At 45.4% G+C, this 27,020-nt stretch overlaps 1 protein-coding gene and 1 long non-coding RNA gene across 3 annotated transcripts in view; one reads left to right on the top strand and one right to left on the bottom strand.

Annotated features, from left to right (window-relative positions):
• The window catches only part of LOC121275896, a 42,312-nt gene extending 31,213 nt beyond the window's left edge, over nt 1-11,099 (top strand). Inside the window, exon 3 of the long non-coding RNA XR_005942587.1 lies at nt 10,774-11,099. This is a non-coding gene — a long non-coding RNA (uncharacterized LOC121275896). The remainder of the gene's footprint in view (nt 1-10,773) is intronic.
• LOC121275895 (LIM domain-containing protein 1-like) overlaps nt 1-27,020 on the bottom strand; it is a 75,679-nt gene that overhangs the window by 16,853 nt on the left and 31,806 nt on the right. For both annotated transcript variants that reach the window (XM_041183707.1, XM_041183706.1), the window contains 3 exons: nt 12,838-12,905; nt 11,930-11,992; nt 8,827-8,957 (listed from right to left, as the gene is read on the bottom strand). In XM_041183707.1, coding sequence (XP_041039641.1) covers nt 8,827-8,957; nt 11,930-11,992; nt 12,838-12,905 — 262 coding nt within the window. The remainder of the gene's footprint in view (nt 1-8,826; nt 8,958-11,929; nt 11,993-12,837; nt 12,906-27,020) is intronic.

A 27,020-nucleotide genomic window follows, 5' to 3' on the forward strand; every position in this document is an offset into this window, starting at 1 on the left:
CATTAAAAGGGGAGATTAGCATAATGGTATTGTTACTGCACTAGAACCCCAGACGAATGTTCCAGGGATCACGAATACAGATCCCACCACGGCAGTTGGGGGAATTTCAATTCAATTAATTAATTAATACATCTGGAATAAAAAGCAGTCTATTAGTATCTGCAAAGTGACCAAGAAACTCACTGGTTTTCCACTGACCTTCACTAAAAGCAATCAGTTTGGAACTAAACCACAAAGAATCCAAATCAGAAGTTGTGTGGAGGGGAGGTGGGATTTCTAGCAAATTGCACGCATCCATTGTCACCATTTTAGTACAAAGAGTCGAGGAGAATTCCTGCTGTGATAGCACAGACACAGCAGTAACTAGGCAGGGAGCAACTTGGAAACAAATTGGCAAAACATAAACCACAGAGTTTAGGAGCTGGGAGCAGAGGCACTAAAATCAGCAGTTCTCTGTTTTAAGTCAACAGCAGCTCAGAGACAGGCACCTTGGCCAGGTCTTGCATTCTTCCCAGTGGCTTATTATAGATCAGATCTGGTGGTGAGGGCGGCCCTGATAAAAAGGCTGCTGCTCGCCAGCCCTGTTTTTCAGGCAAGACATAAAACCAGACCCCCCCCACCAGCCCTATTCAAAGACGGGATGGGTATTCCCCCAGAGTCCTGGCCATTACTTGTTCCTCAAGCAACCTTATTAATGTTGGTCTTTATCTCATTGTTGTTTGTGGGATCTTGGTGTGCAAAGATCAGCGGCTGCATTTCCTGCATTACAACAGTGACTACTGTTCAAAAGTGGTTCACTGGCTATGACGGACTTTGGACACCCTGAGGTTGTGAAAGATTGGTGGGTGGGGGAGACAGACAGACAGACAAAGAGGGAGAGAGGGAGGGAGACAGACAGACAGACAAAGAGGGAGGGAGGGAGGGAGACAGACAGACAAAGAGGGAGGGAGGGAGGGAGACAGACAGACAAAGAGGGAGGGAGGGAGGGAGACAGACAGACAGACAGACAGACAGACAGGGAGGGAGGGAGACAGACAGACAAAGAGGGAGACAGACAGACAGACAGACAAAGAGGGAGGGAGACAGACAGACAGACAAAGAGGGAGGGAGACAGACAGACAGACAAAGAGGGAGGGAGACAGACAGACAGACAAAGAGGGAGGGAGACAGACAGACAGACAAAGAGGGAGGGAGACAGACAGACAGACAGACAAAGAGGGAGGGAGACAGACAGACAGACAGACAAAGAGGGAGGGAGACAGACAGACAGACAGACAAAGAGGGAGGGAGACAGACAGACAGACAGACAAAGAGGGAGGGAGACAGACAGACAGACAGACAAAGAGGGAGGGAGACAGACAGACAGACAGACAAAGAGGGAGGGAGGGAGGGAGACAGACAGACAAAGAGGGAGGGAGGGAGGGAGACAGACAGACAAAGAGGGAGGGAGGGAGACAGACAGACAGACAGACAGACAGACAGGGAGGGAGGGAGACAGACAGACAAAGAGGGAGACAGACAGACAGACAGACAAAGAGGGAGACAGACAGACAGACAGACAAAGAGGGAGGGAGACAGACAGACAGACAAAGAGGGAGGGAGACAGACAGACAGACAAAGAGGGAGGGAGACAGACAGACAGACAAAGAGGGAGGGAGACAGACAGACAGACAGACAAAGAGGGAGGGAGACAGACAGACAGACAGACAAAGAGGGAGGGAGACAGACAGACAGACAGACAAAGAGGGAGGGAGACAGACAGACAGACAGACAAAGAGGGAGGGAGACAGACAGACAGACAGACAAAGAGGGAGGGAGACAGACAGACAGACAGACAAAGAGGGAGGGAGGGAGACAGACAGACAGACAGACAAAGAGGGAGGGAGACAGACAGACAGGCAGACAAAGAGGGAGACAGACAGACAGACAGACAAAGAGGGAGGGAGACAGACAGACAGACAAAGAGGGAGGGAGACAGACAGACAGACAGACAAAGAGGGAGGGAGACAGACAGACAGACAGACAAAGAGGGAGGGAGACAGACAGACAGACAGACAAAGAGGGAGGGAGACAGACAGACAGACAAAGAGGGAGGGAGACAGACAAAGAGGGAGGGAGACAGACAGACAGACAGACAAAGAGGGAGGGAGACAGACAGACAGACAGACAAAGAGGGAGGGAGACAGACAGACAGACAGACAAAGAGGGAGGGAGACAGACAGACAGACAGACAAAGAGGGAGGGAGACAGACAGACAGACAGACAAAGAGGGAGGGAGACAGACAGACAGACAGACAAAGAGGGAGGGAGACAGACAGACAAAGAGGGAGGGAGACAGACAGACAGACAGACAAAGAGGGAGGGAGACAGACAGACAGACAAAGAGGGAGGGAGACAGACAGACAGACAGACAAAGAGGGAGGGAGACAGACAGACAGACAGACAAAGAGGGAGGGAGACAGACAGACAGACAGACAAAGAGGGAGACAGACAGACAGACAGACAGACAAAGAGGGAGACAGACAGACAGACAAAGAGGGAGGGAGACAGACAGACAAAGAGGGAGGGAGACAGACAGACAGACAAAGAGGGAGGGAGACAGACAGACAGACAAAGAGGGAGGGAGACAGACAGACAGACAAAGAGGGAGGGAGACAGACAGACAGACAGACAAAGAGGGAGGGAGACAGACAGACAGACAAAGAGGGAGGGAGACAGACAGACAGACAAAGAGGGAGGGAGACAGACAGACAGACAAAGAGGGAGGGAGACAGACAGACAGACAAAGAGGGAGGGAGACAGACAGACAGACAAAGAGGGAGGGAGACAGACAGACAGACAAAGAGGGAGGGAGACAGACAGACAGACAGACAAAGAGGGAGGGAGACAGACAGACAGACAGACAAAGAGGGAGGGAGACAGACAGACAGACAAAGAGGGAGGGAGACAGACAGACAGACAGACAAAGAGGGAGGGAGACAGACAGACAGACAGACAAAGAGGGAGGGAGACAGACAGACAGACAGACAAAGAGGGAGGGAGACAGACAGACAGACAGACAAAGAGGGAGGGAGACAGACAGACAGACAGACAAAGAGGGAGGGAGACAGACAGACAGACAGACAAAGAGGGAGGGAGACAGACAGACAGACAGACAAAGAGGGAGGGAGACAGACAGACAGACAGACAAAGAGGGAGGGAGACAGACAGACAGACAGACAAAGAGGGAGGGAGACAGACAGACAGACAGACAAAGAGGGAGGGAGACAGACAGACAGACAGACAAAGAGGGAGGGAGGGAGACAGACAGACAGACAAAGAGGGAGGGAGACAGACAGACAGACAGACAAAGAGGGAGGGAGACAGACAGACAGACAGACAAAGAGGGAGGGAGACAGACAGACAGACAGACAAAGAGGGAGGGAGACAGACAGACAGACAGACAAAGAGGGAGGGAGGGAGACAGACAGACAGACAAAGAGGGAGGGAGGGAGACAGACAGACAGACAAAGAGGGAGGGAGACAGACAGACAGACAAAGAGGGAGGGAGACAGACAGACAGACAAAGAGGGAGGGAGACAGACAGACAGACAAAGAGGGAGGGAGACAGACAGACAGACAAAGAGGGAGGGAGACAGACAGACAGACAAAGAGGGAGGGAGACAGACAGACAGACAAAGAGGGAGGGAGACAGACAGACAGACAAAGAGGGAGGGAGGGGAGACACACAAAGAGGGAGGGAGGGGAGACACACAAAGAGGGAGGGAGGGGAGACACACAAAGAGGGAGGGAGGGAGACACACAAAGAGGGAGGGAGGGGAGACACACAAAGAGGGAGGGAGGGGAGACACACAAAGAGGGAGGGAGGGGAGACACACAAAGAGGGAGGGAGGGGAGACACACAAAGAGGGAGGGAGGGGAGACACACAAAGAGGGAGGGAGGGAGACACACAAAGAGGGAGGGAGGGAGACACACAAAGAGGGAGGGAGGGAGACACACAAAGAGGGAGGGAGGGAGACACACAAAGAGGGAGGGAGACACACAAAGAGGGAGGGAGACCCACAAAGAGGGAGGGAGACCCACAAAGAGGGAGGGAGACACACAAAGAGGGAGGGAGACACACAAAGAGGGAGGGAGACACACAAAGAGGGAGGGAGGGAGGGAGACACACAAAGAGGGAGAGACACACAAAGAGGGAGAGACACACAAAGAGGGAGAAAGAGAGAAAGAAACAAAAAAGAGAGAGAGAGACATTGGGATCAGGATCATGAAGTTAAAAGAGAAAGCCAGAGAAAGATGGTTGTGGGTGGGGAGGTTGGGCGTTGTGAGTGGTGTAATGCAGGGAGAAACAGGGTGAGGAGAGAGAGAATATTCCTAGCCACTGGCAGATGTAAGGAGATCTGAAAGAGGAGACAGGCGACAAAACATAAATATCTTACTTGCAACACAAAAATAAATCTGTATCAAGTATGGAAGCTTATTTAGGAACCAATATAAAGCACTTATAACACTCCCTGCATGCTGCACTACTCACACTGTAGTCAGCGAGAACAAATTTAAGAGAAATTTGCCTCACTTGGCTGCGAATTTATCACATCAGGACCTGCTGACCGAGCACCTGAGGCTGACACACTAAATCTTCAACTCCTGGACGATCAAGACACTGAATTCCCAATGGCCTCCTTACAGGAGGCACAAAGAAGGGAAACTTTTTTTTAAAGAAACAAGAATGGGGGGACTTTCAACAATTCATAATATGGGAGAAAAAGTCAGACGTGTTAGTAAAAAGGTGTGTTAAAGAGTTAATGTTGTAAAATATTACACCAAGGCCGTTGACACTTTTTTCTTAATTTCTTTTAAAAAAAAATACATTTTTAATGCTTGTATTGAATTCATTTGGAAGTGGAAACATATTTAAATAAATCATTTGATGATCCTATCTTGTAGTGTTGGAGGGGCTTGGCACCAAAATTTGACCCATCCTCAACCCTGGGATCAATTCACTGCTTGCCACATTATGCCTATCGACTGCTGAGATGCAGGCACAAACTGGAGAAGCATATTCACAGCTGTCTATATCAACTGAAAAAGTGGAAGAATTAAGACTTTTGAGGGAATTCTGTGATTCTATTATAAAAAACATTTAATGTCACAGTCCATGCCACATGCAGCAAGACCCTGGACAATATCCAGGCTTGGGCTGAATAAGTGGAAAGTTACATTTGCGCCACACAAGTGCCAGGCAATGACCACCTGCAACGACACAATCTAACCATTGCCCCATGACATTCAATGGCATTACCCATCACTGAATCCCTCACTATCAACATCCTGGGGGTTATCATTGACCAGAAACTGAACTGGACTAGCCATATAAATACTGTGGCTACAAGAGCAGGTCAGAGGCTGGGAATCCTGAGGCGAGTAACTCACCTCCTGACTCCCCAAAGCCTGTCCAACATCAGGAGTGTGATGGAATACTTCCCACTTTCCTGGATGTACAGCTCCCGCACACTCAAGAAGCTTGACACCATCCAGGACAAAGCACCCACTTGATTGGCACCCCATCCACACACATTCATTCCCTCCACCACAGATGCACAGTGGCAGCAGCAGTGTGTACCATCTACAAGATGCACTGCAGGAACTCACCAAGGCTCCTTAGACAGCACCTTCCAAACCCGTGGCCTCTACCATCTAGAAGGTCAAGGGTGGCAGACACATGGGAACACCACCACTTTGAATTTCCCCTCCAAGTCACTCACCATCCTGACTTGGAAATATATCGTCGTTCCTTCACTGTCGCTGAGTCAAAATCCTGGAACTCCCTCCCTAACAGCACTGCGGGTGTACCTACACCACATGGACTGCAGCTGTTTAAGAAGGCAGCTCAGCACCATCTTCTCAAGGGCAATTAGGGATGGGCAATAAATGCTGGCCTAGTCAGCGGTGCTCACATCCCATAAATGAATTAAAAAAAACCTACTAATGTTACAAAGCAGGCATTGTGCAAGGAGATCCTACAAGCTGTCATCACTATCTGTTCAACTCTCCATGAAATGCAGTAAGCAGAAGAAGCATTTCTGTTAATGGCAAAACCTAAAACCAAACTGAGCACAAAAAAAAATAGCAATAAGTTGGAATTCACCCAGAGGGTAAATACTTAACATTCCCTGTCCTGACCCTGGCATTGAGGATTCCCTTTAAAGGTCTGTAGAAAGAAAACTCCAACACTTTTAACATAAACTGACAACTATGATGCACAGCAGGCAAATGGATCATTTTTCTCCATGGAAAATGCTGGAAAGAGTTTCTGAGTTATCTGAAAGGGAGATGGTTTTGATGAGGAACAGCGCCAAGTGCTTTCCTTAGATGTCTAAGAGGGTCCAGAGGAATGTCACTCACAGTCCGGGTAAAGCACATTCAGTTGCACGTTAGATCTGCTTTAGGTCACGCGATGTGGCAAAAGGCGAGCAGTTCAACACAGCTTCCACTGGTTCTCTCCAGCGCAATTCGCTTGAGAGCGGCCAAACCAGCGCAGAAGGTCGAGGAATTTTAAACACAGGAATACGTTGAGTGGAAATCGAGTTTCCACAATCTCTAATGGTGAAAGGCAGGCCCCACACACAAAACTGCCCACATTCCTCTCTCTTCCCCCCCCTCCCCAGGTCAAAATAACCAACGTAGCGAGATTCTACTTTCTACTTATGCCAGTTCAAGGGCTGGGTTTTCTTTAAAAAAAAAAGCAAAAAGGGCACTAGTTGGCACATTTTAAAATATTAAAAGACATTTATTTTGTGAGGGACTGACTAAGTTACACCAACTCAACTGCAAAATGGTTCAGTATAGCCTTTTAAAAAACTGCATTTTCAGTGATTGAAAATCAGATTATTCATGTGGCAGACTCTATTTTTTATTAAAAATGCTTATTCTTTGTGACATAAGCCCATTTTCAGCTGTATCAGTGAAACTGTGCCAGGTTACCACACTTAAATACATCAATCAATACACCTTAATGTTAAGAAAGAATACATTGTATTAAACTACCCAACTGAGCCAAATGGAAAATGATTTCACGCTTACGATTAAGGAAATGAGTTTGGGTAGATACTTGAACCAAAACTTCACTTCTGAGAAATGGTTTAATTTGCACCCAGATGGCCAACTGTGCCCAGAGTGGAAACTCAAACCCAGTGTGGTTCCCTTTTATAAGCCCTTATTCTGACACTGCAGAATTCAAAAGTTGAAGGACCACACAGGCAATATAGAAGCAAAAAAAAAAAGACACGACCTAGTTATGGGTCGTCATTTGCAGGTCTCAGCTCAAAGGAACTGGCAGAATGGTTGAATGGTTCTGCAGCTGGCTCTTCTATGCAATGGGACTATCCCTCCCTGCCATTGTACAATGCTCAATGCTTCACTGGCTTTCACCTGATATAAGCAGCATACACCCCACCCAACACTCCCACTATCCGAGAGCCTCAACTGGCTTAACCCTCAAACATACCTTGCCTAAAATCACCCACAAGCTTTCTTTTCCCTCCAAGTCATTATTTTTAATCTACATAATTAAGCTGAAACATTAAGCTTCCCTGAGGCAGAGTGCCAAGAGATAATGCATTTCCCCCAAGCCCCTGCCCCAGGATGAATTCCATCTCCTTGTGATAAAAGTTAATCAGATTTTATCAGGTTTACCTAGGGGGGAGATGGTGGCATAGTGGTAACATCACTGAACTTGTAATGCAGCAGGTCCAAGCTAACGCTCTGGGGACATGGGTTCAAATCCCACTGTACCAGCTGATGGAATTTAAATTTAATTAATCTGGAATATAAAGTTACCGATGGTGAGCATGATTGTTGTAAAAAAAACACGTCTGGTTCACCATTGTCTCTTTAGGGAAGGAAACCTGCCATCCTTACCCAGTCTGGCCTACATGTGATTCCAGACCTAACTGCCCTCTGAAATAACTAAGGACAATTAGGGATGGACATCCACTCCCATGAAAGGATCAAGAAAAAAGTTACTGTTGACCCACCTTTGCCCATCTGTTTTTTCCAGTCTATATGCAGATTAAAATCCCCCATGATAATTGCTCTGACAAGTTCTCATTATTTCTTTTTTGATACCCCATCCTACTGTATGGTTATTGTTAGGGGGCCTTTAGCCCACTCCCATAAGTGACTTCTTGCCTTTATCATTTGGTCATCCCTCTCTATTGTGCTAATATTATCTTTAATTAACAGAGCCACCCCTCCACCTTTTCCTTGCTTCCTGTCCATCTTAAATGTTACATACCCTTCAATATTCAGGTCCCAGTCTATGTCACCCTGCAGCCTGTTTAAGATACAAGGAATCGCCCGTTTAAGATAGGGATGAGAAGAAACTTTTTCTTTCAGAGGGTCGTGAGTCTTTGGAACTTTCTTCCTCAAAAGGTGGTGGAGGCAGAATCTCTGAATATTTTTAAGGCAGAGGTAGATAGATTCTTGATAAGCAAGGGGGTGAAAGGTTATCGGGGGCAGGCAGGAGTGTGGAGTTGAGGTTAAAATCAGATCAGCCATGATCTTATTGAATGGCGTAGCAGCTTGAATGGCTGAGTGGCCTCACTCCTACTCCTAATTCCTATGACCTTCAGCAACCATCCTAGACTTCCTACAGTGTATGGGAAGGTCAAACATACAATATACTACTCAGACCTGACCATCAACCCCACTCCCCCCAAAAAACTGATCTGTTATCAGTGTAACGATGAGGATAGGAAAGAGAGGCGGAGAGAGAAGGAGGTTATATATTATGGTACACCACACAGAATGACTGCCTCTCTTACTTGTGATAGTCTCTGATGCAGTAGATCTTGTTCTCTGTATCGACTGTGAACGGGACCCCATCCAGGCACTCATTGCAGATGACGCAGCGGAAACATCCAGGGTGATACGACTTGCCCAAGGCCTGGAGAATCTAACATAGACAATACGTGTGAGTGGTGAGAAACAGACTGTAGGTCCTCAGCGCCGAAACCTGCATTTTATATCCTGGCTGACGAAGGTATCATGAAAAAGGGTGATTTCAATTTGCCAGAATACTTTCAGTGATCTGGCTTTGGGTACATTAGAAAACCCACCACCAACCAGACGTGGCACAGGTTATGTCAAAACTCCATTTAAAATGAAGTCCTTTGGGAGGCTCCTCATCCTGAGCAAGATAGGGGGAGGCAAGTGATTCCCATGTGTTACAGGTTTCAGTTCTTGCCTTAGAGATTCTCTCAGGTACAGTGGTGTTAGTCTTTCTATACAAGGTGTTTCAGGGTGCCCTCATTCTGCCCTGTATTTGCCTATATAATAGCATATCTCGGGGGGGGGGATCAATAACATCCCTCAGTGATCCGAGCTAGATATTTGTGTGTTTGGCACAGGGAAATTGATTCCCCGCGTATCGTTAAATCTCTCTGTTCACAAAGAATAAAGACTTTCCAACACAAAGAAGGTGAGATGTTCATCAAAGCCAAGACAAGCTAATGAATTGATTACATCTAGTCTATGGGAAGCATCCAAGCCAATTCATTAGCACTTAGTCACCTATTGTCTCTTGCCTGTTTAGCTTGTGTGATTATTGTATGGTTTAAAAAATATTAGAAAGTCACTCTTCTTCCTGAAGATGAAGACTGGGATGAGGTGAAATTTCTTCAGAGAGTTGTAAATCTTTGGAATTTTAAACACCAGTGAGCTGCAGATACACAATCGTTGAGGATATTAACAATAGAAGAATAGATTTTTGGGCACAAAGGGAATTGAGGGATATGAGGATTGTGAAGTTGAGGTAGATCAGCCATGATTATTGAATAGCAGAGGAGGCACAAGGGCCCAAGTGGTCCACACCAGCACCTTTTAATGTTCTTATAGGAAACTTCATAAATTTTAGCATCAAATTGTTAAATTCATGACAAGATAAACTGGAGATTTAAACTGTAAAGTCCTTCCTGAGTCAGTGCTGAATAGAGACACGAGAGAGAGAGACAAGAGAGAAAAGAGAGAGAAAGAAATCACACATGCACTGAACAGGTAGATCTGTTCAATTGCAAATGAATTTTTGCTTTGTCTGCGAGTCCTGCTGACCAAGCAAGTCACAATGTTGACACTGTGGAAAGTTGGAGTTGGGTTCTGTCTCAGCAACATCAGTCTCCACACCACTGCACACAGACACAGCCATAGTTTCACTTCATAACAGACAAGGAAATATTCCGAGATACGGTTATTATTCAAGTTGCTTTTGTCCAGTCAGATAGTTGAGGTGATGGAGAATCCACTGAAGGTTCCTGCAACACACCAGCCACTGCAGATTTTGATGTAATACGAATCATTTCAAACTTGGTGTCGTTTGTATGCTTTGCAAATTTTTCAAAGTACACCAGAAACATTCAATTGTGCCCCCAGACATCAACACCTTCATTGACTAACTCAGGTTCCATTCCAATCTAAACCAAATTTTTGTCTTCTTTTAAGGAAGTATCACATTTTGATATGCTGCTCAATTGCACTGGTTCATGGCAGGGTCACATGCAGATGAGTCCATGCACTAACTTGGAGGCAGGGGGAGGGGCATTTCGAAATGGGCTTAATTTGCTCATTGTGCCCATGGTATAAGCTTTATCCCAGGGAGCAACAACTTTTTTTTGACCTTAAGAGTCTTTAAAAAAAATTGCCTAAAATATAACGTATTGCTAGCCACAGGATGAAAATTTGACATTTCTAATCCAAATTTCTCTCTCTCTCTTCAGGTACCATGCCCTAAGAGGGCCTTGGTGACCATGGACCTCCATATTAATCTTGCTCTACAGGCACGGATCATCTTCGTTGGCGGTTCATTCATCCAGTTTGTGAGGCTCTTCAGAAAGATCATTCTTTGTCCATCTCGATCTCTTTTACCATCGATCTTTCCCATCAGCATCAGGCTTTCTAAATCATGATTTCTTATTACCTGCCCCAGAAATTCCAACTATTTCCTCCGGATCTTGGGTCAGCAGAGCTATTTTGGTCTTGGATTTTATGTGGCAAATCGCCAAAGTGTGTCTGGTACAGAGTGTATAGTTCCCTTTTTAATAAATAAAATACATGTATTGAACCATAAGAACTTCATAGAAAAACAGGACGTTTCTACTTGATAGAAAAAAGAAACTAGCTTCTAATAGCACATTTGAATAACTTATCATCTCAGCTACATTAGGGGCAACTGTCACAACCCAAAAATCTGTTCCTTGAACCAAAGGCATTATCTATAACTGTAAAGCACTCTAAAGCACTTGCTTTAGGTTTGTTTAGACCACCACAATGATGTTTTTGTTAAAATAATCATTTGAAACCATAAAGTGCAACATGATTTGAGCCTTTTATTCCCACAGTGAAAACACGACACTTACTTTCCCTGACTTAATGTGAAAAACACCTAAAAAAAATTAATGTGATCCAACCAGAAAAGGTGCAGAGCCTCAAATGAGATGTTCAAGAATCGCACGCGGCTCTGAAGCTGCAGGTTGCCGAGTCCCGCTCTATCCCAATAACTACACCCTGAACCAAAAGGCAGAAATCCAGGGAATTAAAGAAGGACTAAGTAATATCCTCTCTGGCTTCTGTTTTTCAAATAGTTTTAAAATACCCGGCAAAACTCCTTTGTTAACGGTGCCTTGTTTTCTAGGTGAGTTTACAGGGGCGAGGAGGAAAAAAAGATACCAATAACTGACCAGCATCAAGGGGAATTCCATTTCAACGTAAGTGAGCTACACCCAGAGTAGCGGCGGGCAGGGACAAGGAACATAGTTACAAATTCGAAACTGCAACTTTCAGGCACCCTGTCTCCAAGTGCTGAAATGTAAAATCTCAAGAGTTGGCAGGATTATAATTCCCGGAAGACCACAATGTCATTCGTCCTCAACTCACCATGTCCATTATCAGGTGGCCACAGGCAAAACACTTGTCAGCAGATTGCTGGAAGCCAGAGTACTGTGGAGTGAGATGGAGAGAGGAAAATAAGTTGGAGTTACTGACCTCCGGCATCCTACACACAGCAAGAGAATAAGGCATGATGTTAGACAATTCAGAGGTTTCATCTTAAAGCCCCATTTCATTCTTTAAACAGAAAGGCATTAGATCCGACTTTAACCTTGGGCAGAAGGACAGACGGTGGGTAGAGCTGGCCGACTGCCCGTCCATTCCTGCTGGCAAGAGACACGAACCATTACTCGGGATTCACTTCATTTAAAGGGCTAGCAACAGGTTGAAGGCACCTCACCGATTGCAGGGGATTGACTGGTTCACATGTTGAAATGACTGACAGCCGTAGTCTGGGTGAAGGCAGCACCCTTGGATGGGCTGGCCCCTGTCCGCAGATATTCCAGAGTCCAGAAGAGCGACTCCATATTTCCTGGCTTGTCTTTCTTTTTTGATCAGCCTCCAGTGGTTCCTTTAAGAGCCACTGGTTTAGACTGCTCAATGCTGGATACACGCTCTGCATATAAGTACAATCGAGGTCATACGTGTGTTGTAGAGTTTTCACATTGCAAGTGCCCTTCCACTTTGAAGCAGGCAGGTACTCTAGACACCCATCTTGGGGCCTCACCCAAAATGGGGAATGTGACCTAGTGTCATGTTCGGGCACTACCACTCAATGTATCACATTAAAACTCAGCCCTTTTTTTTAATCTAAAACCACCATGTCCTACAACTTCACAAATATCAGGTGACATGGCATACACGATGTGCCAATCGTCAATGAACATTCATCCTGGGAGGGAATCATTGAGCACGTTCATGTTAGTACCAAACTACTACATGGAAATAAGCCTCACCAGAAAATCCTCTTCACAGTATACTCTTCCATTGACAAAGTAGAAAGCCTTACCCCGCAATCTTCGACCTATGGAGACAGCAAAATAAAAGGGATCAGTGATAAAAAAACTGAAATGCTGAGTGTTATAAACAGGGAAGGTTCTGGAAATACACAGTTGCCACACCAACATCCTAAACAGAAAGACAGGTTTACATTCCGACAGACAACTCTGTAGTATAAGGGTCTAGCTGTGAGAAAGATTGTTCATTTTTTAATATTTTGGGGGAATGTTGTGTTATTCGGTGAAGGAAGCTGTGTGTGTGCGCGCGTGCGTGTGTCTGAGGGAGTGATTTAATTAAGCTGGGGAAAAGGTTCTAGAAGACGGATTTGTCTGGGGAGTTTTAAACATGAAAGGATAGAGACGCTAGGTTCAAGGTACAAGCGAACACGTTGGATCTAATATTTGCATTTTTAGATAAGTTGTGAGTTTGAATATCAAAGGGAAGTCAGAGGTGAAAAGAAATATGTTTGCATCTGCAGGAGTTCCATAGGTAAACAGAAAAAGGTATATTACATTTTATTGACCCGAAAGCAGAGACAAAATAGAAACATAAAAGATTTTATATTTGGAACGATTTGGGCGGGGAAGGTATCTTAGTGTTACTGTGAAAAGCTGTTGGTTGGTAACTCTTGAGCTGTTAACTGCAGCTCTAGGCTGGGAGAAGATGCAGTTTGAATCAGTCATTCAATCAAGCCGAAGTCTTCAGCTGCAAAAAGCAGTCTTGTTCTTAAGTTTTGGATTTCCACAGCAGAGTGGGAGAGTGTTTAAGAAGTCATGTGGTATGTCTCTATTAAAGCTACAACAGTTTGCCTTGGGTAATATTACTGGATTTTTTACAGTTAAACATTTATAAGGGACTATTGCCTGGAAGGTGTTTACTTTTGAGTCTGACCAAGTAGGGAGTCATTTTGGAGGAATTTTTTTTTTTAATATTCATTTACAGGATAAGGGGCGTCACTAGCTAAGCCAGCATTTATTACCCATCCCTAATTGACCACGAGAAGGTGCTAGTGAATGACCTTCTTGAACTGCTACAGTCCCTTGTGTGTAGGTACACCCACAGTGCTGTTAGGAAGGGAGTTCCAGGATTTTGACCCAGCGACAGTGAAGGAACGGCGATATATTTTCAAGTCAGGATGGCAAGTGGCCTGGAGGGGAAATTCCAGGTGGTGGAGTTCCCATGTGCCTGCTGCCCTTGTCCTTCTATATGGTAGTGGTTGAGAGTTTGGAAGGTGCTGCTGAAGGAGCCTTGGTACGTTTCTGCAGTGCACCTTGTAGATGGTACACACTACTGCTACTGTTCGTTGGTGGTGGAGGGAGTGAATGTGGGTGGGGTGCCAATCAAGTGGGCTTTGTTGTGGATGGTGCCAAGCTTCTTGAGTGTTGTTGGAACTACACTCATCCAGGCAGGTGGAGGGTATTCCATCACACTCCTGACTTGTGCCTTGTAGATAGTGTGCAGGCTTTGGGGAGTCAGGAGGTGAATTACTCACTTCAGGATTCCTAGCTTCTGACCTTCTCTTGTAGCCACAGTATTTATATAGCTAGTTCAGTTCAGCTCTTGGTCAATGGTAACCCCCAGGATGTTGACAGTGGGGGATTCAGTGAGGGTAATGCCAATGAATGTCAAGGGGCGAAGGTTAGATTCTTTCTTTTTGGAAATGGTCATTGTGTGGCTAAAATGTTACTTGTCACTTTCAGCCCAAGTCTGGATACTGTCCAGGGCTTGCTGCATTTGGACATGGACTGCTTCAGCATCTGAACGTTCATCAGCGAACTTCCGCACTCATAACCTTATGGTGGAAGGAAAGTCATTGATGAAGCAGCTGAAGATGGGTGGGCCTAAGACACTACCCTGAGGAACTCTTGGAGTGATGACCTGGAACTGAGATAATTGACCTCCAACAACCACAACCACTTTCCTTTGTGTTGGGTATGACTCCAACCAGCAGAGTTTCCCCCCTGATTCCCATTGACTCCAGTATTGCTAGGGCTCCTTGATGCCACACTTGGTCAAATGCTGCCTTGATGTCAAGGGCAGTCATTCTCACCTCACTGCAGGAGTTCAGCTCTTTGTTCTTGTTTGAACCAAGGCTAGGAGAGACTAGGACCTGATGAGGTCAGGGACTGAGTGACCCTGGCAGAACCCAAACTGAGTGTCAGTGAGCAGGTTATTGCTAAGCAAGTGCCGCTTGATAGCATTGTTGATGACCCTTTCCATCACTTTATTGATGATGAAGAGTAGACTAATGGGGCAGTAATTGGCCAGATTGGATTTGTCCTGCTTTTTGTGGACATGCAGAGATAATGTGGAACTGAGTACAGGACCACCGACAGTGATGTAAAAGTACACATGACCTATACCAAGGGGTCAGTTGTGTTGTGCAGAGCTGTGTGTAACAGCGAGCATGGAGACAGGTCCTAGATTGTACCCTTCACTGTATATTTGTAAATAGTTCTAAAAGTCAATAAGGACTTTATTTATTTAAATTTACAATGTGTTTATTTCAAGAGGATTAGAATATAAAAGCTGGGATGTGCTGCTGAGGCTTTAAAAGATTCTGGTCAGACCACATTTAGAATATTGTGTGCAATTTTGGGCCCCGTATCTCAGGAAGGATCTGCTGGCCCTGGAGAGGGTCCAGAGGAGGTTCATGAGAATGATCCCAGGAATGAAAGGCTTAACATAGGAGGAACGTTTGAGGACCCTGGGTCTATACACGATGGAGTTTAGAAGGATGAGGGTGGATCTGATTGAAACTTACAGAATACTGAAAGGCCTGGATAGAGTGGACATGGGGAAGATGTTTCCATTAGTAGGAGAGACTAGGACCCGAGGGCACAGCTTCAGAGTAAAGGGAAGACCTTTTAGAACAGAGATGAGGAGAAACTTCTTTAGCCAGAGAGTGGTGAATCTATGGAATTCATTGCCACAGGAGGCTGTGGAGGCCAGGTCATTGAGTGTATTTAAGACCGAGATAGATAGGTTCTTGATTGGTAAGGGGATCAAAGGTTACAGGGAGAAGGCAGGAGAATGGGGTTGAGAAACTTATCAGCCATGATTGAATGGCGGAGCAGACTCGATGGGCCGAATGGCCTAATTTCTGCTCCTATGTCTTATGGTCTTATTATGGACTTACATTTAACCTACATGTGCCGAAGAAGACTCCTTCAGACTACTGGACTAAGACCAACACCCTACAACAAGCTCCTCATTAGAAATGGTAGATTCAGCTTTGCAAATGGGTAGGAAGGGGGGAGGTTTACTCAAAGAGTCTTGATCCGATCCAGTTTTGGGAGAGGGAGTGTTCTCCTACATACAGTCCATCTACTGGCAGCTTCTGGCGATGAAAATCTATACAACAAGGTGCTGACAACTGTAAGAGCCATTGATTTAACTTAAGATCAAAACCATCAGAATAGGCATCCATTTTAGAAATCAACTGATGGTCAAGTACGTTCTGCTCTTTGCGTTTGTCTCATTCTTGTTTCTTTTTTTAAATATAAGAGCTTCCATTGCAGTGCAGATCCAATGTCAGCTGGGAACACCTCCACCTGCAAGTTCCCCTCCAAGCTACTCACCATCCTGACTTGGAAATATATCACCGTTCCTTCACTGTCACTGGGTCAAAATGCTGGAACTCCTTCCCTAACTGCACTGTGGGTGTCCCTACACCACATGGACTGCAGCAGCTCAAGAAGGCAGCTCACCAGCACCTTCTCAAAGGCAGTTAGGAATGGGCAATAAATGTCGGCCCAGCCAGTGACCTTGACATTCCACGAGCGATTAAAACTAAAACTTTCTGACTAGTCAATACTGATTTTCAAATAACACTTAATTGAAAATTTGCTGCAAGAAGCCCATCGTATATTACTGTGAAAATAGATGCCACTAAGATCTTTCTTGCCAATGAATAGAATGAAAATATTTGAGTATTCTCCCTGACAGAAGCTTCTGTCACACAATGGCCAACAATCTTGGAAAATGTTAGTTTCACTACGTGTCAAATATTCTGCAGTTTTACCAATAAAACGTTTCTATTTAACATTTACGTTTAATTCACTAACAGATTAAATAATATACAGATAATAGAAATCTTATGTCTTCACCTACTCTAGGTGATGGCATAGTGATAACGTCCACTAGTAATCCAGAGGCCCAGGCTAATGCTCTGGGGACAGGGGTTCAAATCCCACCATGGCAGCTGGTGGAATCTGAATTCAATTAACAAATTTGGAATTGAAAACTAGTCTCAGTGATGGTGACCATGAAGGGCGACCATATAACTGTTGCAAAACCCATCAGGTTTACTAACGCCCGAAGGAAATCTGCCATCCTTACCTGGTCTGGATTCATGTTGACTCTGAAATGGCCTAGCAAGCCAGTGTTCCCAGTTCAAGGGCAATTAGGGACGGGCAACAAATGCCAACCTTGCCAGCGATGCCCACATCAGAAATAAGAAGAAAACTTCCTATCTGCATAATTTGACTTCCTGTTGTCATGCTTTTGCCACTTTTTTTTTGTATCAACCTTCTGTTCCAAAATCCCATGACAAGGATGTGGTTTACTTTGTTACTTTATGACTGTGGTTGGGCAACCTGACCATGGGGTTGTCTGACAGCTCGAGGTGATTTGTGAAAAGGCTTTCGCATTTGAGTTCTCAGTCTAATGTCTAAAATTAAATAAAGTAATTTCTTAATTCTCAATCAGACGATTAAAATTATCCTTTCATTTATTGTGTGCTTTTTTTAATAGTGCCATTTGGGTTTTTATTTCGAGGCCTCAGCTTGCATTTGGTATTTTTCAAAAGAGCAGATTCCCCAAGCCGCAGCTACACTGAGGGCGCACGTGCTCGAGGGAAAAAGAGCAAGCAGGCAAGCACGTGCACTTGAGGGAAAAGGAAGACAACACACTCGAAAGAAAAGACAGAGCGAGCGTACTTAGGGAAAAGAGAGAGCAAGAGAAAGGAGAGAGAAAGAGGAACAGAAAAGTCAGGGCAAGAGAAAAGAGAGCAAGCAAGAGAGCAAGAAAATAGAAAAGTAGAGCGTGGCAGCCTGCGTGAGGAGACAGCACGCACAGAGAGAGAGAGAAAGGAGAGCGCGCAAGAGAAAGAGCGAGCAAGAGGAAGAAAGAGCGAGCAAGAGGAAGAAAGAGCGAGCAAGAGGAAGAAAGAGCGAGCAAGAGGAAGAACGAGCGAGCAAGAGGAAGAACGAGCGAGCAAGAGGAAGAACGAGCGAGCAAGAGGAAGAAAGAGCGAGCAAGAGGAAGAAAGAGCGAGCAAGAGGTAGAAAGAGCGAGCGGGAAACACAAAGAGCAGGAGAGAAAAAGGGAGAGAGAGAAAGGAGAGAGGCAGAAGAGAGGCGAGAAAGGAAAGACAGGGGAAGGGGCCGTGAGTGGGCATGAGGGAGGTTAGAAAGACAAGAAGGAAGAGGGAGGAGAGAGAGAGCAAAAGAGAGTTTTTCTTCAGTTAATAATAGGGCAACGAAACACATTTTGAACATCGATGTCAATTCTTTATAACCTCACGATTCTGAAAATGCTTGATATGAATTACAACAGAAACGAGGTGCATTCCACAAAACTCAGCTCAAACAGGGCTTTGCGCACAAAATCCTGTCTTCCAACTGTCATTACTATTTTTAAACCAAAAAGAAAGAGAACAGTTAATCTCGGTTGTAGCAAACCACAGCAACTTCTTTCACATCCTTTGTGATAACATTCCAGCACATTCCACACTTGCTGGAGGGAGGGAGTTATGTTTCAAAAAAAGTGTGCGCAGCTGGCCCCACACACACACACACACACACACACTCTGCAGAAATACAAGCTAGGTGGAATGTAACACGATAGCGTTGCCAAACTCGTAAAAGAGCATGTAAAAGTGATAAACGTATCAAATTAATGTTGGGACTATCAAACATCACCGTGATTATTTCGCTCACATTTTGTCCCTGGCCATCTAGCTAATCTTCCACGACAATTGAAGAGATTAATTCATTGTATTCTTGTATCAAGCTGAAACAGTTTTCTTGTCTGTATGGCAGACACCCAAATTTCTGAAGGCCCACCAGTGCACTCCCAGCATGTGTCAGCCAGGAGTGCAACAAAAAAAAAAAAAGCCTGGGCCTGGATTACACCGATTTTGACCGAGACTGGGAGGTAAGAGTTTCCGCTAGGTTTTACGGAAGATTCCAACACCGCTCACCTGACCCGGCGTAAAAGACAGGAGAATTTGACAGCACTAGCGAGTCAAGCCCACAAAAGCGGCTGGCGTTCATGTTTTTCACGTTCCTTTGATTAACTATGGCTCAAGGTTCTATTTGCCCAAGTCAGGCCAATAAAACTGACCTTGTCCCCAGGTTAACATTGCGAAGTTCCGCCTGTTCGGGAAGCCTCTTCAACTTGCCCTCATTTTCTTAGGCACCCCAGTCTTAAAAGTATTTTTCGTCGCGAAAAAATATTGAATTTAAAAAAGAAACTGACTAGTCGGCACCAATTAAACAGTTCAATATTGTTCATCATTTTCAGTGATTTTAAAACAGGTTAAATCATAGCAGATAACTGGACACTATTATAAAGAATCTTTACCTTTAGTGATTAACTCATGTTCAACAGTATGAATAACACTTCACCAGGTTACCACTATTAAATAGGTCAAGGTATTGTTCAGGGGGAGACGGTGGGGTAATAATAATGTCACTCACCTAGTAATGTAGAGACCTAGGCTAATGCTCTGGGTTCAAATCCCACTACGGCGGCTGGTGAATTTAAATTCAATTCATAAAATTTGGAATTGGAAGCTAGCATTTACCTGGTTCATTAATGTTTAGAGAAGGAAATCTGCCATCCTTATCCGGTCTGCTGTATATGTCATTCTGGACCCACAGCAAAGGGGTTGACTCTGAACTGTGCTGTGCAATGGCCTAGCAAGCCCCTCTGTTCAAGGGCAATTAAGGATGGGCAGCAACTGGCTGTGTCAACAACTGGCTGTGTCAACAACTGGCTGTGTCAACAACTGGCTGTGTCAACAACTGGCTAGCTTCAAAATTCCAGATTTATTAACCAAATTTAAATTTCACCAGCTGCTGTGGTGGGATTTCAATGCATGTGCCCCAGAGCATTAGCTTCGGCCCCTGGGTTACTAGCCCAGTGACATGAATACACCCACCGCCTCCTGTTACAGCATTAGGAAGATTGGTTTCCACACCACTCAATCCTTATGCTGTTCACAGCGAGCAGTGGAGGTTTGATTTATAATTGACAAGGTTTTAATTCAATGAAAGGTGAGCTAAGTCAGGCCATTAATTAAGCCCCTAAATATCATAATCACTTCCATCCTGGCAGCTGCATCGCACATGTTGAACAGTCATAGAAACCCTGATGAACATCGAGCACCAATGGAGGTCCAAGTCCTCCACCCAAGCTATTTCGCCAAGTCAATCGGTTGCTGTTTCAGCTCAGAGCCACACAGTTATGCAAATAGATTCTCAGAGACTAAAAGCAACATTGGGTTTCCTTTAGTCCCACATCCTTCAGTACAGCAAACCCCTGTCTGCTGCTGCACAAAGATGTTGTGTTCAAATTGGACTGGCGAACTTTTATAAATAGAGTTCGACCGCTCTTAAGGGAACAGTTGAACGTGCTGAGTTTTTCAGAAAAATGAACTTTGTGCAAACTCAAAAAATCTCCTCACCAGCCAATTACTCCAAGCAATAGTGTCCCACCAACAAAATCAGCGCCCCCACACTCCAAAATGATCACACTCCAAAGTAAACACAGATCAGGAAGATCACTGGTCCACCTTGGCTCATCCTGACAGAAAGATTCCTCCCCTCCCCCATCACACTATCAATCAGATCTTAAAACACCTTTTCCCCCTCCGCCTCTTTACTTGGAAAACAAATCCACCCTTTACACGAAAAAACACAATTCCCCCTCCTCCTTCCTCAGGTACCGGGCCCTAAAAGGGCATTGGCGACCATGGGCTTCCATTGGGTTGGTCCACGATTATGCTTGACAAAGTACTGCAGTGGTTTGCCGTTGCCTTCTGCAGTATGGCTGACCAGGAAACTCTCCCACTCTTGGAAGAATTTACAGGCTGTAGTTAACCTTTTTGACCACGTTATGAGCAGACCTTCCACAGCCATCATATCCTGAAGTGGGACTTGAACCTAGAGTTTCTAGGCCAGAGGTAGGGACGCTACCCACTGCACCACAAGACCTCCAAAAAACTGATACCTGTCTGCAATTTGATTTTTTTTTACTAATTTAGACCTGTGCCTTTTTGACATTCTCACAGTTTAGTTGAAGTGTTGTTCTAGATCTACTATAATCCAGAAACTCAGGCCATGAAGAACGGCTACTGGAGCCAATCTTTACATGCTTTTATAAGCATTTATTTACAGAGATGCACATCACAAGCATACACCTCCTAACCCAACAACCATAGTTTCATAGGAACACCTTCGGCCTGTCCACAAGCATGACCCAGACCTCCCTGTCGCTTGCCATTTCAACACACCACCCTGCTCTCATGCCCACATGTCCATCCCTGGTCTGCTGCAATGTTCCAGTGAAGCTCAACACAAACTGGAGGAACAACACCTCATCTTCCGACTACGCACTCTACAGCCTTCCGGACTTAACTCTGAGTTCAACAACTTCAGAGCACGAACTCTCTCCTCCATCCTCACCCCCTTTCCGATCCCCCTTTTTTCTAATAATTTATATATATATTTTTAATATAAATTTTTTTCTTTTCCCACCTATTTATATTGTTATTTTTAAATTTATTTCCATCCATTGTTTCATCTCCACCTTTTAGCCTATTTCGATCCCTTCCCCCTATCCCACCCCCACTAGGGCTATTTGTTACTTGCTTCTCCTGCTTTCTACCCTAAATGTCACCATTGGCACATTCCTTAGCTAATATCACCACCGTCAACACCCCTTTGTCCTTTTGTCTGTGACGCCTTTGGCAATCTTTCCTTTGCCTCCACCTGTTCCTGGCCTTCTATCCAGCTTCACCTGTCCCACCCCCCTCTACCAGCTTATGTTTCACCTCGTTTCTATTTTTCTTTAGTTCTGATGAAGCATCAAATGGACTTGAAATGTTAACTGTGTTCCTCTCCGCAGATGCTGTCAGAACTGCTGAGCTTTTCCAGCTATTTTTGTTTTTGTTTCAGATTTCCAGCATTCGCAGTATTTTGCTTTTATTTAATTTAACCATAGTTTCATTCTATTCTTATTTATAAAGGACACAAGTGAATCCCCAGTTAATGCCCACCACCTAAATACAACTAAATAGTGAACTTGCAAATAACTGATCTACCTTTTTCAAACTACTGACTGCTCTCCCACATGTTTCGCTAAGATCACTTCTGAATCACTTACTTTGAAGGATGAAGAATGTATGTTTGTCAGTTCTTTGATGCCTTTGGGGCCTTTTTCTAAACTGTCCACAGTGATTGAACAGCTCCTTTATATCCCATGACCAGAACTGATCCAAGTGTGGTTTGGCCAGAACACCACTTGCTCTTACTGAATCTTATTGATTATGGTACAGTCTGCAGACGTTCTCCCTAAGGGCTTTTAGGTAACATTGTCTTTATTTCTGAAAAGACCCATTCAGGTCAGGAAACCTCTTCTGGATGGTCTCAGGAGATGGGTAGCGTCATCTTTAGCCTGGAGCGTGCCCCTTTGTCCTTTTGAGACAGTGTGGCAGTACCTGAATCCACAAACTATGTCAGATGACTCTCAGTGGCCATCTTGTGCAGCCCATCAGTAATCATTTTAAAAAGACATCAGTTCCAGAAGATTCCACAATGAGTACAGTTTATGGTTTTAAAGTTATGAATAGGACATGCCTTTATTGGACATGACGCTGCTTCTTCCATCAGTGAACACCGATTTAAGCTCAACTAGGGGTCTGGTGCAACCTTGTCAAAATGTCTTTCCAGATCACAATAAAAAACTTCAAGAGACACTGATATATGTCTCTTCAACATGGGATTCACATTCTAGCTCATTAACAAGTCATTACAAAAAAGTCTCTTTATCTCCCTCCTTGATTCTTCTGCTTAAATAGGAGGGGTCAGGTTACTGACTTTCCTGTGCTTGGAAACAGTTTTATTTTTATTCTATCAAGGGATGTGGGCATCTTGGGCAAGATCAACATCTGTTGCCCATCCCTAACTGCCCTTGAATGGAGTGACCTGCTAGTCCACTTTTACCACATTTCTGGATCTGGAGTCACACGTAGGCCAGACCAGGTAAGGACAGCAGATTTCCTTCCCTAAAGTACATTAGCAAACCAGATGAGTTTTTATGACAATCAATGATAGTTTCATGAGACTAGCTTCATACTCCAGAATTTATTCATTGAATTTAAATTTCACCAGCTGCCTTGATGGGATTTGAACCCATGCCATCCACCACCCCCAAAACATTAGCCTGGGCCTCTGGATTACTAGGTCAGTGACATTACCATGCCACCCATCTCCCCAGTTTCTCCCTATAATTTCGATCAAAACATTTCTTCCTTCAAGAATTTGGTGACTATTATGTGCTCAACTTCAATTCAATTTCCCATCGTAGGTACGTGATAAGATGCGATAACTGCTACTTGAAATGTGAAGAGAATGCCAGGTCCTGGTTAAGTACAACACCTGCCCCTTCACTTCCCCTCTCCTCACCGTCCAAGGGCCCAAACACTCTTTTCAAGTGAAGCAGCATTTCACTTGCACTCCCCTCAACTTAGTCTACTGCATTCGTTGCTCCCAATGCAGTTTCCTCTACTTTGGAGAGACCAAACGCAGACTGGGTGACCGCTTTGCAGAACACCTTCAGTCTGTCCGCAAGAATGACCCAGACCTCCCTGTCGCTTGCCATTTCAACACTCCACCCTGCTCTCATGCCCACATGTCCGCCCTTGGCCTGCTGCATTGTTCCAGTGAAGCTCAATGCAAACTGAAGGAACAGGACCTCATCTTCCGACTAGGCACTTTACAGCCTTCCGGACTGAATATTGAGTTCAACAATTTTAGATCATGAACTCTCTCCTCCATCCCCACACCCTTTCTGTTTTTTCCCCCTCCTTTTTGTTTTTTCCAATAATTTATATAGATTTTTCTTTTCCCACCTATTTCCATTATTTTTAAATGCATTTCCATCCATTGTTTTATCTCAACCTTTTAGCCTTTTTTGATTCCTTAACCCCACCCTACCCCCCACTAGGGCTATCTGTACCTTGTTTGTCCTGCTGTCTACCTTTAATTAGCACATTCTTTTCGATAATATCACCACCTTCAACACCTCTTTGTCCTTTTGTCTGTGACATCTTTTGGTTATCTCCACCTATCACTGGTCCTTTACCTAGCTCTTCTTGTCCCAACACTGCCCCCCACCCCTAAACCAGCTTATATTTCACCCCTTTCCTATTTTTTCTCAGTTCTGTTGAAGGGTCATGAGGACTCGAAACGTCAACTGTGCTCTTCTCCACCGATGCTGCCAGACCTGCTGAGTTTTTCCAGGTATTTCTGTTTTTGTTTTTTGTCCTGGTTAAGTAGCAACCGGAACTGTCAAAAATCGCCAGAAAGTCAGAAGCTGAAATGGTTCAATTACTAGTTTGGCACCAGTGAACAAACCTTTCAAATCTACTGTTTGGCTTTTACCCTACAAGCCTCTGTCAAGGTCCAAGTACAGTTCCTTCCACTAAAAATTTTTTAAAGGCCTGTTCAAAATCTAACTTTTTGACTGCACCTTCAGTCAATTTTGCCAATTAACCAACTACTGCTTGACATCTGGTGTCTGCAAAATAGCTATACTGGAGGAAGGTTTATAGGGGAGTTCCCCAGGGGTCAGTGTTGAGACCCCAGCTCTTCCTGATGTACATTAATGAACTTTGTACACAGGGCACCATTTCAAAACTTGCATATGATACAAAACTTGGAAGTATTGTGAACCATGAGGAGGACAGTGCAGAACTTCAAAAGGACATGGACAGGTTGGCAGAATGGGAGGAGAAGTAGCTGACCAAATTTAGAGAACTGTGAAGCGATTCATAATGGTAAGATGAAAACAGAGAGACAATATAATGTAAAGGAGCAAAGAGATCTGTGTAATTGTCCATAAATCATTGAAGGTGGCAGGACACACAGAGCGATTAATAAAGCATGCAATATCCTGAGCTTATCCCTTTTGGTTAAGATCAAGTGTGGTCGTGAAGCGATGTCTATAACCAGTCGAGCCCCATACCATGGGGTACGTAACATCATCCGGGTGACGGTGAAGGACAGCGAAGGAGGACCACCCATGGATCGGGCCTTCTTCATCAAGCAGATCCTGTTGAAGGCGTGTGGATTTGAAGCGGAGGAGATCAACTCCCTGCAAGACTTCCCCAGCGCTCGATTTTTCGATGTGACTTTCAGGAGTGTGGCAGCTTGTGTCAAGTTCCTGAAGGTGTTCGAGGAGAAGAGAGACCAGCCAGAGGTGAAGATCCTGACCGGTGGAGTCGCTCTTTGCTCTGCCATTGCAACGGGATCGTGTGGTGACTGTGCATCTCTACAACCCCCACGTCCCTGTCACCGAGGTGTTCACCTTCCTCGCCAGGCACGTTGATAAGGTTGGGAGCTGCACCGAGGTTAGAGACGCCTTCGGTATTTGGACAAACGCCAGATCAAGGTCACTAAGACCAATGGTAAGGGAGCCATCATCCACCCTCCTTCCAGCTTCACTATCGGGGGAAGCCGTGGCTACTTTGTCTACACCGGGCAGCCCAAACTTTGTCGCTCATGCGGCAAGTCTGGTCATGTGGTGGCCAACTGCAGCGCTGCCCTCTGTAAGAATTGCAAACAGGAAGGGGACCAGACAAAGGACTGCAAACAGACTAAGTGCTGAAACCTGTGTGGTGAGGCAGGTCACCTCTACAGGACCTGCCCCAAACGCTGCCTCACTTATACACAGGCAGCCAAAACCAACGAGGGGGAAGCAGAGGAAATGCTTCGTGTCACTACTACCAAGGACACTCGCAACACTCCAACCACCAAGGCCCCCAGTGAGAACTACGGGACAAAGGAGGACACAGAGAGAGACAAGGTGGAGGAAAAGATTGAGGCAGCAGACAGCCAATGAACTGCACTGCCCCCGAACCTCCCACTCCTCAGAAGAGCGAATCAACGGAGGAGGAAGCAGCGGAAAATCAGCAGGGGGAGTGGCAGCTGGTGAAGAGAGCCAAAAGGAAGAAGGGGCTAAGAAGGGACCAAGCCGCTTACCAGACAAGTGGCAAGAGGCGTCTCCCATCCAACACGGATGACAAGGGCAGCTGCTCTTCGGACTAAGATGTGCCAGGGCGGCACCTACAGAAGAAGCGGCAAAGCTCCAGGGAGTTGGAGGACGAGACACCCGAGCTCCAGAACATTGGACACAATGAGGAGACCACCGCACCCCAACTTTGCCCACAACCCAAAGAGGTTAGTGCACCCCAGCCCCAGGGATCTGGGAACAGTGAGGAGCTCAGCGCACCCCATCTCCAGGAAGCCAGGAGCAGTAATGCCCCAGAGGGGGAGAGGATTGGAGAAGCTTCTCCAACAGAGAACATTTCAAATCTAGTTCCTTGCACGAACCCCCAGATGTCACCTGAGCGGAACATCTCCAATGGGGAGGTTCAGGACAGTTTCCCCATCTCCAATGGGGAGGTTCAGGACAGTTTCCCCATCTCCAATGGGGAGGTTCAGGACAGTTTCCCCATCTCCAATGGGGAGGTTCAGGACAGTTTCCCCATCTCCAATGGGGAGGTTCAGGACAGTTTCCCCATCTCCAATGGGGAGGTTCAGGACAGTTTCCCCATCTCCAATGGGGAGGTTCAGGACAGTTTCCCCATCTCCAATGGGGAGGTTCAGGACAGTTTCCCCATCTCCAATGGGGAGGTTCAGGACAGTTTCCCCATCTCCAATGGGGAGGTTCAGGGCAGTTTCCCCATCTCCAATGGGGAGGTTCAGGACAGTTTCCCCATCTCCAATGGGGAGGTTCAGGACAGTTTCCCCATCTCCAATGGGGAGGTTCAGGACAGTTTCCCCATCTCCAATGGGGAGGTTCAGGACAGTTTCCCCATCTCCAATGGGGAGGTTCAGGACAGTTTCCC

This window comes from Carcharodon carcharias, chromosome 3 (assembly GCF_017639515.1).
Source record: "Carcharodon carcharias isolate sCarCar2 chromosome 3, sCarCar2.pri, whole genome shotgun sequence".
Taxonomy (NCBI): domain Eukaryota; kingdom Metazoa; phylum Chordata; class Chondrichthyes; order Lamniformes; family Lamnidae; genus Carcharodon; species Carcharodon carcharias.